Raw genomic sequence first — 17,065 nt, forward strand, 5'->3', positions numbered from 1 at the left:
TTCATCCCTAAGGCCAACATGTTGATTAATAAAAAGAGGTCAGTGGAGCAGCCTGGTGTGGCAGAGTGGATAGACCACTGACCCTGGAGTCAGGAGGACCTGAGGTCAAATCTGAACTCAGACACTTCATAATTACTTAGCTGTGTGATCTTAGGCAAGTCACTTAACCCCACTGACTTAAATAATTTTTTTTAAAAAAGAGGTCACTGGCCCTCTTGAATGCCAAAGACCCCTCATAGCATTGGATTCAGTTCATATGCCCTTGGAAGAGTCAATGTTCCTTGAGGATGGCTATCAATTCTGATTTGTTAACAATTCATGAAAGAAGGAATTTGATCTTCGAAGATGGGCTATACTCAAATAAACATCTTGAGGTACATTTCTTGCATCCTCTGAGTCTTAGGTAAAGAGATATCTTCCTTATCACCTGTCTGATAGAGGAGTGAATCCACAGTTCCCCAAACCCAAATAAGTAAACACAACAGCAGATTTCCTCTCCTTCCCCCAAGCTTAGAATTTTATTGACTTTCTGATTTAGCCTAGGGAAATTGAAGATTTCCCACATTGGTTGATTTCTAGATAAGAAAGGAGAAAAGGAGGAAAACCTTGGTTTCCATTCAATAATTACTTATTAACAGTGGGAAAATAATCATGTCTTCCAATAGTAACAAGAAAAATGTGTTTTCAGTCACTAATAATTGAAGGAATACAAGTTACAACAACTATGAGGTACTACCTCACACTATTACACATCAGGTTGGTTGATATGAAGGAAAAGGAAAATGATAAATGTGGGTGTGGGAAAACTGGGACACTAATGCACCATTGGTGGAGTTGTGCACTGATCCAACCATTCTGGAGAACAATTTGGAACTATATCTTTGACCCAGGAATACCACTGCTATGTCTATACCCCAAAGAGATCAGGAACAAAAGAACCCCATGCACAATACTACTAACGACTCTTTTTATGGTTAACAAAGAATTGGAAACTGGACGATGGCTGAACAAATTGTGGTAAATGATTGTGATGGACAACTACTGTGCTGTAAGAAATGGCAGGTAGGATGCTATTAGAAATACCTGAGACTTATATGAACTGATGAAAAGTGAAGTGAGCAGAACCAGGAGAACATTGTACACAGTAATAGGAATATTGTAAGAATGATCAGCTCTGAACTACTCTGATCATTACAATTATTTACCATAACTCCAACAGATTCATCATATGAAATGCTTATCCACTTGTAGATGAAGAATTGATATGAAGATTGAAGCACTCTTCCCCCCTTTGTTTTTTTGCTTCCCCCCCCCAGAACATAGCTTATATGGGAAAATGTTTTACATGACAATTTACATACACATATATACATACATATATACATTTAAATTTTAAAAACAATCCATATCTCTTACCAGCAAAGGGCAAAGTGGAAATAGAATCTACCAGTCACATCCTAAAAGGAAATCTCAAAATGAAAACACCCAGAAACATCAGAGTCAAAAACAGTCTCCACATCACTTAAGAATACTCCAAATAAACATTGAGAATTCAAACACCAAGGAACCACAGTAAGGATCACACAGTATTGGCAGCCCCCACTCTCAAAAAGTGGAGAATTTGGTAAAGGATCAACCAAGAATAACAACCCCAACTAGACTGAACATAATCTTACACACCTTTGTGTATGTGTGTGTGTGTGTGTGTGTGTATGTGTGTGTGTTTGTGTGTGTGTGTGTGTGTGTGTGTATGTGTCTTCTGACTCTACATGAACCCATTTGGGGTTTTCCTGACAAAAATACTGGAGTGGTTTGCTATCATTTCCTTCTCTGGCTCATTTTACACAGGAATATACATGTATATAGATATAGAATAGGGTGTTTTCTTGGTAAGAATACTATGGTAGCTTGCCATTTCCTTCTCCAGATCATTTTACAGAAGAGTATACTCACATTGACCTGCATGTCATCATATTTATATATGGAATTCTCTTGGCAAAGATACTGCTGTGTTTGCTATTTTCTTCTCATTTTACAGTTGAGGAAACTGAAACCAACAGGGTTGAGTGACTTGCCCAAAGACAGAAACCTGGTATGTTTGAGCAGATTTGATCTTGCAGAGTTTTCCTGATTCCAAGCCCAAAGTTCTATCTACAAGTGTGTGTGTGTGTGTGTGTGTGTGTGTGTGTGTGTGTGTGTGTGTGTGTGTGTAACAGAGGATATTCAAGTATTCCTGATGAAAATATTTGAAATTCAAACACAGAAGTCAAGAGAAACTGAAGAAGGTAACTATAAACTAGTATTTGGGAGCTCCGAAAAGGATGTGGTGTTTTCATTCCAATGAGGGTAATAAGAACTATAATGTCAGCAACGTCATCAAAGGAGATAAATAAGATGGGAGAGTTTGGGATGGACTTAAAAGGAGAAAAGAAAGGGAGGGGGAGGATATACTGGGAAAGAAAAGGAGAGGAATAAGGCAGGTGAGAGGACTTATCTCACCTCATCAGGGGGAAGATGTGAGGAAGTAGGCATCACTTGAACATCACTTTGAATCTGATACAAAATAAAGTCAGTAGAACCAGAAGAACCATCTACACAATAACAATATCACTCTAAAAGACTTAAAAACTTTTTTTCAACCACTATGCCCAAAGGACAAACAAATTATGCATATCCTTTGATCCAGCAATTCCACTCATAGGTCTGTATCCCAAAGAGATCATTAAAAAAGGGGAAAGGGGGGACAGCTAGGTGGTACAGTAGATAAAACACCAGCCCTGGAGTCAGGAGGTCCCAAGTTCAAATCCAGTCTCAGACACATAATAATTGCCTAGCTTTGTGACTTTGGGCAAGCCACTTAACCCCATGCCCTGCAAAAAAATTTTAAAAATTAATTTAAAAATAGGGAAAAGATCCCCATGTACAAAAATATTTTAGCAACTCTGTGGGATCAAAGAAATAGAAATTGAGAGGATGCTGATCAACTTGAGATGACTGAGAAAGTTGTGGTATATAACTGTGATGGAGTACTGTTGTGATATAAGAAATGACAAGCAGGATGATTTCAGAAAACCCTTAGAAAGACTTACATGAACTGATGCTGAGTGAAGTGAGCAGAGCCAGGAGAACACAATCCACAGTAACAGTGATATTATACAACTGTTGAATGACTTAGCTATTCTCAGAAATCCAAGACAGTTCCAAAGGACACATGATGAAAAATGCCATCTACATGCAGAGGAAAAAAAAATGATGGATTCTGAATGCAGATCAAAGCAAATTATTTTCACTTTCTATTTTTTGTCATGGTCCTTTTCTTCTGGTCTACTTTTTTCTTCACAACATGGCCAATGAGGAAATGTGTTTTACATGATTGTACATACATAATCTATATCAAATTGCTAATTGATATAGGGAAGATGTGGCATGGGACAGAAGGAAGGAGGAACAAAATTTGGAATTCAAAAATTTTTGTTAAATGAATATTTAAAAATTGCCTTTACATATATGGATAAAATAAAAGCCATTAAAAAAAGAACTCCATCAGCACATTATTCTAGAGGACCAATGATTCAGAATGCTTCTCATCTCCCACTAGAGAGATAATGGACTATATTTGCAGAATTTTTGGACCTGACCAATGTCAGAATATATTTTGCTTAACTCTGCATATTTGTCATAGGATGATTTTTTATTTTTTTCCAGTAGGGGAAGGAGAGAAAAGGTAGATGCTTCTTAATTTAAAAAAAAAAGTTATCTATATCCAGATAAAGAACTGATGGGCTCAATACAAATTTATTTATTCTTTCTTGTGTTTTTCCCTTTTGATCTGTTTCTTCTTTCACAACTGGAACTTATATGGAAATATACTTTGCATGCTACCTCACATACAACATTTCCATTTGCCTACCACTTTCAGAAGAGGGGAAGGAAGGAGAAAAAATTTGGAATTCAAAATCTTGTAAAATTGAATCTGAAAATTGTCTTGATATGTAATTGTGAAAAATAACTAGTATTAAACATTTTAATTTTAAAAAAATAGACTGGAGACTGACCTCCCCCAGGTTGGATGAGAACAACGCATGGCAGTTCAGCCAAGGAACTTGGCACATCCCTGGCCAGCACATCCTGAGGAATGAGTGGTCAGTGCCCTCTGCAGGTGGCAGAAAACATCCTCTTTGTTTTATGCCATCTCAGTTTCCATTGAAGGCCATTCAAGACTAGCACAAATTCCCTTCAGTGACCAAGCACCTTACTAGTCCCCATTACACTAGTCACTGTCTTCCGCCTGCCACCCACATCCAAGCACCTCTTTATCAGAGCCACCAGGTAACAAAGAAAAGGGAAATGAGCCAAAACAGAGGCTGAAATGGGAGCCAGTAGAGAGCAGAGGCATCTTCCTGGTGTCTGTGGGTCCCACATCTAGCAGGGCCGAGACGGGAAGAAGGGCCTGACTCTGTGTCTGTTTGAGCTGCCTCTGGCATCTCCACGATGCCCTTCTCTAGACACATTGATCATGGGACACACTAGAGTACTGACAAAAGATAGAGTGATCAGTTCCCTGTTGGGTGGCACTTTGACACCTGTAAGGATGCTGCCACCTTATGTCCAGACCCAGCCTGAAGATCTAGTGAACCCCCCCTCCAAAGGCTGAAAGATGACCCATTCATCTTCCCGTTGGTAGGCTGTGGTGCATATTACCCTTAGTCTTGTTCTTAATGATGTTCTCATTAGGATAAGTGGTTTGAGAATGTTACTGCTGTGTATGAGCCCCTGCACTAGTCTTGTTGTCAGCTGACAAATGACTTGGTGGGGGGATTCAAAGATGATCAGAATCAGAAGAATCATATTAGAACACAACCCCATAGAGGCAGAAGCCCTAGTTTTGCCTTTCTTTGGACTCCTGGCTCTAGGAGAATTCCTGTATACAATAAGTTTTTAATTGATGCACCTTGACTTACTGGTCAAGGGGAGGAGCTTTCTACACTGGAAGCAGAGAGGAGGGTCACAGGAGAAATGGAAGCACAAGTTGACTGTGCATCAGAAGAGAGAAGGCCCTGGTCCAAGAGTTCTCCACCTTCCCTACAAAAGGAGTAAGGTTCCACAGGATAAAGATGGAGGAAAGGCACCGGCTCTTCTGCCTGGGGTTGAATTAAGAAAAAAAAGCAGAGAATGAAAGGAGGACTTGGAGAAGGAAGAGACATAGAGACCAGCTCAGCCAACTCCTTCATTTTACAGATGAGAGACTAAGATCCAAAGAACTTAAGACCTCACCATAGTCACACCGGGAAGAAGTGTCAGAATTGGAAATCAAGTAGAATCATCTAACCTTGGGTGCTCCCACTAATCTCATGTCCAGTCCTCCATGTTCACTTTGGCTTTCTTCCACAGAATGCAAATGAAATCTGATCAGGGTCTCTGACCCATTATATGGCAATTGTTAGACAAGCAGAGATAGAAGAGAGTCCTTCCTTTTCATGGAGCATTTATCATCTCATAAAAACATTGTCTTACATCATCAGCCAGTGTAAACCCAGGTAACTTCTGTCCTTCACAAAGCCATTCCTTGTGGATGTAGCTCTCCACTTGGACTCAGCTCTGGGTCCCTCTCTAAACCTGTTTTCACATCTGCATAATGGACATAATAAGAGCACCTACTTGATAGAGGAGTTGTGAGTCTGAAATGAGATCAGATTTGTAAAGCACTTTGCCAGCTGTGCATCCTACCAATGTGTTCTATTATATTATGGTAGGACTTGCTTCCATGGGGTTGGGAGCAGAGTCATCCCAATCATCCAGAAGAGTAAACCCATCATGTATCCCTCTAATTCCTCCTGGACCAAGTTGCCAATGTTCCCATTGGAAAGGACAAAGTCAAATGCAGGCACACATTATGTGTGTCCATATGTGTGTATTATATGTTTATATATGAGATGTGTGAGTGTGTGTTGTGTATGTGTGTGCATGGTCTCAAATGTGACTTGTGTGTTAGGATGTTCCACAGACATAAGTGCACATATATAACCTATATCTGATTGCCTGTGGTACGTCAGTCATTTTGTATTATAGGGAAGAGAAGATAAGTGTCTTGAGGACAGGGAGTTCAGTCAGCTTCTGCCTTTGGGCCCTCTCAACAAGTGTCTGTAGAGCATCTGAGGAAAGAGAATCTTTTCTTCCTGTCAAGAAATACATGGGGAAAAATAATCCCCTATGGTCTGTGATGGTGAGGGTATGTAACCAGGAATGGGATCATAAGGAATTCAGAGAAAAACAGTAAGCCCTATGTGAACTAGTGCCCCATGGAACAAACAGAAGCAAGACTGATTTACCCAGAATGATCCTGCCTGGCTTCAATGAAAATGTCCTTCAGTCAAATGCTGAGAAACTGAAAAAGCTGCTAGGCAGTGGGGCTCAGCTCTCCCTTGTGGAAGAGAAGAGGGAGCTACTGAAGCAGCATATTGTATATAATGTCAGATGTAGTCACTGGACTGCTTAGTGACAAAGGAAAGTTCCATCTGGAGAGAGAGAGAGGGAAATGACCATGGGGGTAGCTTTGCCCAGCCTCCCCAAAATGAGAACAGGGATCAGATCTCAGAAGTCTACACAGCTGTCTCCCTCCTGAAGCAGCTTCCAAACTCCCTCAGTGTCATTGGAGGAATAATCATTTCATGGCCAAAATAGATCCAGATAATTCTTGAAATGGGGTGGGATGACGTGAATCTCTCAAACAACCTCAACTGTTCCCAATCAAGGACTTGACTTTGCACATAACATCCCATGAAACATGGCTAGGTTTGTTTTTTTTTTTCCTTTCAAGGGGAGGAAGCTCCCGACACTGCTTCCGTCTCCTGGTAGCCTTGGCTTCCAAGAAGTGAGTTGCATATTTCCACAAAGCCACCAGATGGCATCCAAATAATCCCCAATAGGCACCAGGAACTTTCCGGCTGCCCCCTGGTGGTTCTGTAGCACCACTAGTCATTCATGTTCAATGGGGGAATCCAACATACACCAGCCCTACACATCAAGTCCATTTCCATGAAAGACGATGTAGGGAAGGATTCCTCCCAAAGCCTCAGGTCAGCTCCTGAGCTTTTCCCTGTTCTGGAACTCAGATTCTTCCTGTATCATAATCCTTCTAGGGTGCACAGAGGAGACTGGACAAGGGATACCAGACAGGAAAGAATCTGATTTTTCTTCTTCCTCTTCAATGTTTTTAACAATTTTATTTTTAGTTGGGAGTTCAAATTCTATTCCTCCCTGCCCCCTCCCTGAGATGACAGGCAATCAGATATAGGTTATATATGTGCACTGTAAACATTTTCACATTTGTTATTTTGTACAAGAAAACTCAAATAAAAGGAAAAGATGAAAGAAATGAAGTGAAAATAATCTGCTTCAGTATGTATTCATAAATCAGTTCTTGGAGGCAGAGAGCATGCCTCATCCTGAATTCTCGGGAATTGCCTTGGACAGGTCATATTGCTGAGAAGAGCAAAGTCGCCCATAGCTCTTCTCCAGCAATGTTACTGTGTACTGTGTTCTCCTGCTTCTGCGCACCTCTCTGTTTTTTCTGAAATCATCCTGGTTGCCATTTCTTCGAGAACAATTATATAAAATGGGATTTTTCACTGAGGTCTTCAATGAGGATGAGCCTTTGGGGCTCATGGGCCACCATGGCATTCAGGGACCTCCAGGCTGGCCCACACTTACACAGCACCATGGACAGCGCTATGAATATTCCAGGATTCTGGAGGACACAGAGCACACCAAATATAGGATGTGGGGTGGAGGCTTCTCCTAAGATCAGAGGAATCTGAGTTCAAATTTTATCTCCAATACGCACTAGCTTTGAGAGTCACTTCAGGACTCCAGTCTCTGCTTCCTCATCTGTGAAATGGGAATTAGTCCTGAGGTGCCTCTCCTGTAAGAGTGTAGGAGAATTCCACGAGATAATGAGTGTAAAATTCTTTCAAGTCCTAGCCCTTTTACTAAATACTGGGGATTGACCAAGGATCTAGGGAGAGGAGTGGGAGAATGCCCTCCACCCCCCACCCCCACTGCAAGGCCTCCATGACTTACTCTCAGTTTAGGATCACTGGTCGGTGTGGGACCAGAGAGAGGGCTGCATGACTAGCATACCCTCTGAGTCTCCCAACAGCTCTGGGATGCAGGGACTATCATTATCCCCATTTTACAGATGAGGAAACTGAGGCTGGCAAAGCTGAAATGACTTGCCCCGGGTCACCCAGTTAATAAGTGCTTGAGGCAGGAGTGGAACTCGGATCTTCCCCACCTGAGGTCCAGTGCTCTACCACTGCACCACTTCTCTGTCTAGAATTATATACCATACAGGAAAAATCTACAGAGAAGTTTTCTCATTTTTCTATGCCTAGGCTATTCCATCTCCCATCTCAGTGCTTTTGCTTGACTGTCTGTCCAAGCAGAGAAGGAGTGCCTCTCCCCTCACCTCTGCCTTTGGCTTCTCTGGCTCAAACCCCTCTTTCTGCAGTTCTATCCCCCACCCCACCCAGAGTGCCTTCCCCTCTGAGATCACCATCCATCTTGGACTAGGTATGCTTGAAGGCATATGGCACCTTACCTTTACAGCTGCCAGCATTGCCCTCCATGCCCAGGTAAGCCTGGCCCATCCCCTCCTTTTTGGGCCAACCCCTGAATGACAAGAAGACAGCCAACTTCTTCAAGCCTCAAGCCATTAGTTTAGACATCTTCCATGCTCGTCATCCAAACGTGTTCCTTCATCCTCTATCCGGGCATTTGAACAAGACCCCACGGGAACAGGCATGGAGGAGAGGGTCATTGAGGCAGTTCCAAAATCCCATGAGAAAGGCAGAGAAGGGTCAGCTTTGAAGACATTGACTTCACTGCATTTTTCAAAATGCAGACTGTGGAAAAGATCCCTGGTTTCACACGCAATCTAATGTTTGTTCTTCACAAACGATATTACTCATGCTTGACGGGAGTTGCCAAGTCAGAATACCTAAATTTATGACTATTATTAGTTTATTATTAGTTTTTGCCCTGCCTAGTGCTCAACCTAAGCCTGGCTGGGACAGCTGGAGCTGGTGGCAGCTTTCTGGAGTCACTCCCCAAACCACTCTAGTCTCAGAGACCACAACAAATAGCTGTGACCTAGCACATCTAGCCTTGCACCCATTCTTGTGGGCATGAATTATCAGTAAACCCTGTCACTAGACCAAAGACCAAGCTGCCTCTGCCCTGTCAGATCCCAAACCAGACCAACGCAGGGTCCTCTGGATGAGACCTGTTGCCCCATTGCCAAGAGGATGGCTACACCAATGGTTGCTTCCTTAATCAGCCAACTAATGGCACAGAAAGGAAGGAACACTGACAAGGACATTTGGCTTTTGATTGAAAACTTTATTGGGCTGGATTCATACAGAGCCAGGGAGTGTTGGACCCTTTAGGGGAAAGCAGCAGTCTGCATGTGCATTGAGGGGCTACTCCTTGGGGGCCGACTTGTAGTGAGCCAGGGTGCGGGCAGAAGGGTCAGTGGCCTCGATCCACCTGGGCATCCAGTAATGCGTGAGCCAGTCCGCGTGGCCGGGGTAGTGCTTCTCAAAGACCTGCCGGTAGTAGTAGCCTTCCTTTGTCTTTGGAGTGTTCAGTGGGAACCTCTGGGCAGCATTCTCCAGTAAGGAGTCAGAGACCTAAGAGGGTAAAGGGACCTCCTTGAAGGCAGAGGCTGTGGGGAGGTCAGCGAGGGGAGGGCTCGGGAGCCCTGAACCTCTAGCATCATGTGGGCAGATGGAACATTGCATCCAATACTTGTCCACCCACACTCCTGAGGCCTGGCTGGCTCTGTCTCCACCAGACTTCCCAGCACCCAGGCTGAATATCTGGCATTGGTGCTCCTCAGAGGTGGAAGGGACTTTCACAGCCTGGCCTAAAATCTCCTCCGGCATCCTGCCTCTGCTCAAGGACTTGGCAGCCTGCCCTTCCCCCTCAATGAGGTTTTGGTTTCCTTAAAGGTCAAGGTCAGAGGCTAGCTATGGTGCAGGGCCCCCCTCGGGTACCTGATGCTCAATGTGCTCCTGGAGGATGGTGAACCAGGACTTCTTGACAGAGGCGAGACCGTCGCTGAAGGCTTCTTTCGGCCGCCAGAGAATCTCTTTGGGCAACAGGTTGGCATCCTGAAACGCCTCTCTCAGTAGATGTTTCTCAACCCCATTCTGAATGGAAAAAACTGGGTGAGCACAGCCATCCTCCCCTGACCTCTTGTCCTATCCCAGGTGGGGAGGGGACATCCACTGCCACGCTGGTTCAGATACCTTTGGGATCCGGAGTTCCGGAGGCAGGGACAGGTAATAGGAGGTAAATCTGTGGTCCAGAAATGGAACCCGCAGCTCTAGGCTGAAGAGAGAAGGGAGAAGGGGAGAGCTGTGGGCTGAGGTCACCGGGCCGCCATCTGTCGGGGAGAGGCCATGGCAGCCATGCAGCCCTGCCCCCTCTCCAGTTCACCTGAGAAGGCTGGTCCCAGGAGCCCCCACTCTGGGGATCTGGGACCTGTGGCAGCCACAGTGGTGAAGGTCATGCATGTAAGAAGCACCTACTGTATGCACACAGGCACTAGCAGTCAGGGAAAGCTCCAGAGGCCACCGGGGAACAGAGGAAAGATTCTTCTAAGAACACACGGCCCACCCCAAAGCAAAGATTGGCCCCTTTGGTCCCAGGTCACGGCCATGCCTCGTCCCTCACGCACGGTAGCCCCCAAACCTCTGGAGGCCGCAAGCTGAAGGCACGAATGCCACTTTTCCACCCATCGCCCCTCCCCAGAAGCCCCACCCCAGAGGGACCTGCCCAGTTCTTTGGACAGTGGAAACCACCAGGAAGGGCCTGGAAATCTTTCCCTCCTAAAAAGAGCCACTTCTGCAGGGACTTTGCAGCACAACTGTCCTGCCATCGGGGCTTTAGGAGCAGGGGCAACAAGGTGGCTCAGTGGGTGGAGCACAGGCCCAGAGTTAGGAGGAACCCAGTCCAAATCCAGTCTCACACTCTTCCTAGATGGGTGACCCTGGGCAAGTCACTGAACCCCAATTTCTTCTCCCCATCTCCCCCCAAACAAAGACTTAATGAGGGCTTGGCACTAAAGGCAGCTAGGTTCAGGCCCACCTTGGACATGTGACTCTGGGCCTCATCTGTCAGGAGGGACAGACTGTGGAAGTCACAGAGAGTGCCCACAGGGAGCCCCCATTACCTGGCGACAGACGGTAGTGTCTGAGCCAGCCACCAGGGGGAGGTCTTCCTGAGCACCCCTCCACCCTTGTGCACCCCCTGCCCACCAAGGGGCCCCAAAGCTCTGCCCCCCCCACACCCGGGTTACCCGTGGGCAGCTGTGGTGCGGTCTGCCCGCAGCACGTCAAACAGATAGAGCTCCTTCAGCAGCCTCTCGCTCTCCTCGTGGGCATCCTCGGCCGATGGCGCCTGTAGCGGGCAAACAGAGGCGCCCACATCTGAGCTCGGGTCTGAGAGGGGCTCTGCCCTCCTGCTGGGGAGGGAGGAGGGCAGGAGGGGGAGGGGAAGCAGAGAGGAGGGAGGGACACAGAGAAGGAGTGGAGCAGGGAAGGAGGGAGAGGGAAGAGCATCCTTTGGACTCCGGGGTTCCATGGAGGCAGCCCGGACATGAGGGTACTGGGGTCCAGCTTCAGAGGGGGCCATGGGAGTCAGCGGACTCTTGCCTTATCTTGCTCTGGGATGCGTGGCAACAAGACAAGGCAAGAGTCAGCTGACATTTTCCACCCTCGTTCTAAACCTGAAGTAGGAATTATGGGACTGTCTCAGGCCCAGGGAGATCTGGGTTCAAGATCTGATATCTACTGGTTGTGAGACCCTGGGCAAGTCAGTGCATCCCAGGCAGTGCCAAGTCAGGCCACACTCCAGGTGGCAGAGAAGGTGTGGAACAGCTTCAGCAGAGGAAGTTTCCTGACCTGGGAGTTTCTGGGTGCCCCCCCCCTCCCTTCCCCACCAAAGCAGACTCGAGGGCCTAGGAGAGGTGGGTTACCCGGTGAAAATAGATGTAGCCCTGAGTGAGCTCATCGGAGCCCTCTCCAGAGAAGATGACCACACTGTCCGTGTTCTTCCGGATGTACTTGGAGACCAGATACATGCCTGCAGGGAAGAGAGCCTGTCACCCCGGGCGAGGTGCCAAGGTCTGGGCAAACGGGTTGCTCTGCCCCCCCACCCTGCAGGGTGCTCTCAGAGGGTATCAACCTGGCAGCTGCTCCCCACATTAGTTCATGGCAACCCCAAACTGGCCTCTGCCAGGGCACTGATATGCTGAGGCAGGGGAGGGGGAGGGAAGGAGGGGCTGCCAAATCTCCTGGCCCCAGGCCCCACAAGCTCCCCCAGGATTGGCCTCAGGGGTCTGGGGAGGCAACCCTGGGGGTGGCAGGCAGCAGTACGGCCTTTTGGGAGATCTTGAAGCCTACCTAAGAGCCTCCCACCACTAGAGACCCAGGCAAGAGCCTGGAGCGAGACCCTGCTTCCCCTGAGCCTCCGGGACACTGTGGGGTTGCTCTAGAGCATACCCTGAGGCACTCTGGGTGAATCCCAGGCGGTCATCCTAATGACCGAGACACCCCAGCAGCCCTGGACAGGTTGCCACAGGCCCCCATGCTGAGAAGAGCCACAGGGGTCCTGGGGTGGTGGGCAGCTCCTGTGGTGACGGGGGAGACATGAGCACGGCAGGGAGCTCTGCCTTGGATGGGCAGCCCAGGAAGCACCTAGTGACCCAGCCCTGCCTCGCCAGGAGCCCTTCCCTCACTTTGCGCAAGGGCCACCTCACCCACAGACGCTCGGATGGTGGTGATGTCGTAGGTCTCCAGGCTGAAGATGACTTCGTCCAGGGCTTGGATCCCCTCCTCTGGACTGAAGAGGACCTCATGGTGCTCGCTCCCAATATGAGCCGCCACCTGTGGCAGAGAGGAGGGGTCACCCAGAGGGAAGGGGAGCAGCCCGCAGCAGGGGCAGGGGGAAGGGTGAGCTTCAGGCCACCACCTCCTGCCCCTTCTGTCCTGACTCCTGCCAGGGTCTCCTCCCCTGAACTTCTGGCAAGGCCAAGTCCTGACACGACAGGAGGTTCCTCAGGGCTCCAGGTGCCCCCCCCCCCAGCCTCACCATGAGGTCAGGGGTCAGGGCACTGACCTTTCGAGCAGCCAACAAGTCGGGGCTGTCTTCCATGCCAATCGCAAAGGTCTGGAGCGGGTAGGAAACCTCGGCTTCCTTCAGCTGCTTCAGGAGGGTGGCGGCCACCAAGCTCGAATCCAGGCCACCTGAGGAGGTGAAGACACACGTGACAAGAGGGCACTACCAACCAAGGGAATGGGCGAGGGGGCACAGGTCAAAGGGCAGAGGAGCAGGGCCAGGCCGGGCACAGGGGGAGGACCGGATGGCCAGAGGGACGCCAGGGCCCCTGGGAGGCAGGGTGAAGGACCGTGGCAGGACGCTGTCATCGGCTCCAGCCCTTCCCCGGGCACATCCCACCCAGCGCCCTCCGGCCCACCCTTCACCTGACAGGAGACAGCCGATCCTGCGGTCCGTCATCAGGCGCTTGCGCACGGCATGGTAGAAGAGCAGCCGGATGTTGCTCTTCACCGTTTCGAGATCGAAGCCTGGGAACAGAGCAGAGCCTTGGCAGAGGCGCAGGCTCACCCCCTCCCGTGGCGGCCCCCACAACACACCTGGGCCCCCTCCCCTACCTGAGGGCAGCTTCTCCAGGGGGTCGTAGAGGGTGTGCAGGGGCGGGTCTTTGCAGTTGTGAAACTTCACCATCTCCACAGGCACCACCTTGCCGTTGGTCTTTAAATCCAGGACTTCATAATGGCCGGGGGGGAAGGGGTCGATCTGAAGGCGGGGAGCCCCGGGGTGCTTCAAGCCCACCAGGCCTGTGGGTGCGGGGAGGCAGAAGGCAGGACACAAGTGAGAATGTCCTTGATTGACCCGCCCATTGCCAGTGTCTCCGAGAGGTGCCCACCCCAACCTCCACGGGACTCCTGCTGTACGGGGGCCGGAGGAGTCTGACGCGCACCTGGTGGTCCCCGGAGGGCATCCAGAAATCTGGGGGAAGGCGTGCCCCAGCACCCCCTGGGGGGAGCAGGGAGGACCCCGGCACCCCAGTGGAGAGCAGCAGGTAGGGTCAGCACTAATGGGCTGTCTCTCCCCAGCATTGCTGAATAGGATCTGTAATGGGGTAGATGCCCCTTGGACCACTCAGTGCTGCCCCAATCCCAACGCCCCATCTGTCAATGGCTCTGTCAGTGGCTCTGGGGTCCGAAGGGAGGGGGGAGGCGCCAGCCCACTCAGTCCCTGCCAACTGCCTGTGGTGCCTTGGGAGTCCCCTAAGCTCCTTCCTTTACAAAGAGAGAATGACCTCCTCAGGCCCTCCCCCAACCACATGGGCCCTGCTGATAAGGGCCACCAGAGCTAAGTCTCTTGGGCCTCTGTGTTGGGGGGAGGGTCCCCATTCGCACTCCCTCGGTAAGCTTTCACTTGGCTGTATCAGGCACTGAGCGCCGCAGCCTAATCCGACCCCTTCTGCTCTATCTCCAGGGCCACAGGCCCGGCTCCCGCCACTCTCCTGCCCTCTGGTCTGGGGCACGGTGACCATCCATACCCGCAAGCTCTACCCTCTGGGTGAGGAGGGTCTCGAGCGAGGATGGGTTACTCGGCTATGCCCTTCACACCCAGAGGCAGGCGCCTGTGCACCCTAAGACAGCAAGACAGGTCCAGCCTCTGAGCCAGAGCCACTCCCGGAGATACCAGTTTAGCCTGGTACCCTTCCAGGCGCCTTGGCACTCAGACCAAAAAAACCTGAGCCAAACCCGGAACTAAGTCTGGGCCACCAGACCGTCATCTCGGACCCGATCCAGAGGGGGCGAGAGCAGGGCAGCCCCGGCCCGCGGGGCATCCGAGGAGCCCACAGCCAGGGAAGGGCTCCGGGAGGTGGCTGGAGACATCTGGGCGCTGATCCTCCCAGGGGCCCGGGGGGCTCTCCCCCATGGGCACGGCCCGCGCACCCGCAGGCGGTCGCGAGACGCACAGAGACACCCCTCCCCCGGCCCAGGCCGCCTGCACTTCCTCCTCCAGGTGTGCCCACCTTTGGCTTCAGAGCACACGCCCAGGAGCCCCTCCTCCGTGAGCACTCTAAACAGCGGCCGGACCCCGAAGGTGTCCCGGCCCAGGAAGACCTTGCGGTTGGCGGTGTCCAACAGGACGAAGGCGAACACGCCGTCCAGCAGGGGGGCCATGTGCTCGATGCCGCCCTTGCGGTACAGGTGCAGCAGGATCTCCCCGTCCACCTGCGTCTGGTACTCAAACCCGAAGTGCTTCTGCAGCTGGGGGACAGCGGGGGGGGGGGGGGGGGCAGGAGGGAGTGAGGACCCGCCCCCTGGGGGCCTCCCCGGCCCCCCGGAGCCAGGTCTCGGGTGGGATGTCGCGTGCCTTGGGGGCCGTCCCTGCAGCCCAGGGCCCTGAGGCTGGGGAAGGAGCTGGGGCGAATAGAGGACCCTGAGGAGGGGGAGAGGGGGCGGGGAGCTGGCCAAGGGGGGAGGGGAGGGGCGGGGTGATGATGGTATTTGTTCTTTCTGGCCATCAGGGCCGTGACAAGCCCATGACCTGGATGGGGGGGGGGGGGAATGGGCCAAGACCCCCGAGCCTGCGGTCCAGGAGGCCGGGAGGCGGCCCGGATGCGGCCAGGTGCCGGGTGACTCGTGCCAGGTGTCTGGGGCCACACTGGCAAAGTGAGGGGTGGGGGAGGCAGGAGGGGGCGGGGCGGGCCCGGCGCACCTGCGGGCCGGGGAGGGGCCCAGGGAGGCCCGTGATTGGGCGGCGAAGGGGGTGGGGCAGGGGCGCGCCCCTCCCGGCTGGCTGATGAAACACCTGGGCCCTGGGTGCCACGCAAGGTGGGGGGGTCAAACGGGGGGGGGGTGGCCGATGACGTGCTCCGGAGGGAGGAAGCGCCTATGGGGGGGGGTCGGACCCCTGTTTCAGAGGAATCACTAGTGGTTGAATGGGGGAAGCTGGGGGCCCCCTGCACCCCAAGCATCCCGAGCAGCCGTGGGGGAGGGGGAGGAAACCAGCCCGAGGCGCGCAGGTGGGGGCCCGGCAGGAGGGGGACCAAGCAGCCGGGGGGTCCGGCAGGAGGGGGGCCCGGCAGCTGGGGGGCCCGGCAGCTGGGGGGCCCGGCAGGAGGGGGGCCCTGCAGCTGGGGGGCCCGGCAGGAGGGGGGCCCGGCAGGAGGGGGGCCCGGCAGCTGGGGGGCCCGGCAGCTGGGGGGCCCGGCAGCTGGGGGGCCCGGCAGGAGGGGGGCCCTGCAGCTGGGGGGCCCGGCAGGAGGGGGGCCCGGCAGGAGGGGGGCCCGGCAGCTGGGGGGCCCGGCAGGAGGGGGGCCCTGCAGCTGGGGGGCCGGCGGGGCGGGGCGGGGCGCAGCACCTGCCGGTGGTTGTAGATCTCGCCGTTGTAGCAGAGCCAGAGCCCCGGGCAGCGGCGCAGGCGCAGCGGCTGCATGCCGGACAGCGGGTCCACCACGGCCAGGCGGTGGAAGCCGAAGCAGCAGCCGGCCAGGCCGCGCACCGTCTCGAAGCGGAAGGCGTCGGGGCCGCGGTGGGCCACCCGCGTGGCGCTCAGGCACCGCGCCGCCAGGCCCTCGTCGCTGCCGAACAGCGCCCAGATGCCGCACATGGCGGGGCCGCGGGCCGGCGGGGACTGCGGGCCGGGCCGGGGGGACGGGGAGCTGAAGGGCCCTGGGGGCGGGGCCTGGCGGGGCGGGGCGGGGCCGGGGAGCTGAAGGACCCTGGGGGCGGGGCCTGGCGGGGCGGGGCGGGGGGACGGGGAGCTGAAGGGCCCTGGGGGCGGGGCCTGGCGGGTGGGCGGGGCCTGACGGGCCGGGGCGGGGCCGGGGAGCTGAAGGGCCCTGGGGGCGGGGCCTGGCGGGCCGGGGCGGGGCCTGGCGGGTGGGCGGGGCCGGGGTGCTGAAGGGCCCTGGGGGCGGGGCCTGGCGGGCCGGGGCGGGGCCTGGCGGGTGGGCGGG

The 17,065-nt window shown here is 52.6% G+C and overlaps 1 protein-coding gene across 1 annotated transcript; it reads right to left on the bottom strand.

The window, feature by feature from the left end:
• Nucleotides 1-9,384: 9,384 nt before the first annotated feature.
• ASNS (asparagine synthetase (glutamine-hydrolyzing)) lies at nucleotides 9,385-16,902 on the bottom strand. The gene is made up of 11 exons (XM_074195363.1): nucleotides 16,468-16,902; nucleotides 15,134-15,371; nucleotides 13,737-13,922; nucleotides 13,548-13,649; nucleotides 13,183-13,310; nucleotides 12,824-12,950; nucleotides 12,041-12,147; nucleotides 11,363-11,463; nucleotides 10,311-10,392; nucleotides 10,056-10,211; nucleotides 9,385-9,689 (listed from the first exon to the last, which is right to left on the bottom strand). The coding sequence occupies exons 1-11, from the start codon at nucleotides 16,714-16,716 to the stop codon at nucleotides 9,480-9,482; spliced, it is 1,686 nt and encodes a 561-aa protein (XP_074051464.1). The 5' UTR covers nucleotides 16,717-16,902; the 3' UTR covers nucleotides 9,385-9,479.
• Between the last annotated feature and the right edge of the window lie 163 nt (nucleotides 16,903-17,065).

The sequence above is a fragment of the Macrotis lagotis genome, chromosome 7 (genome assembly GCF_037893015.1).
Source record: "Macrotis lagotis isolate mMagLag1 chromosome 7, bilby.v1.9.chrom.fasta, whole genome shotgun sequence".
NCBI classification, from domain to species: Eukaryota; Metazoa; Chordata; class Mammalia; order Peramelemorphia; family Peramelidae; genus Macrotis; species Macrotis lagotis.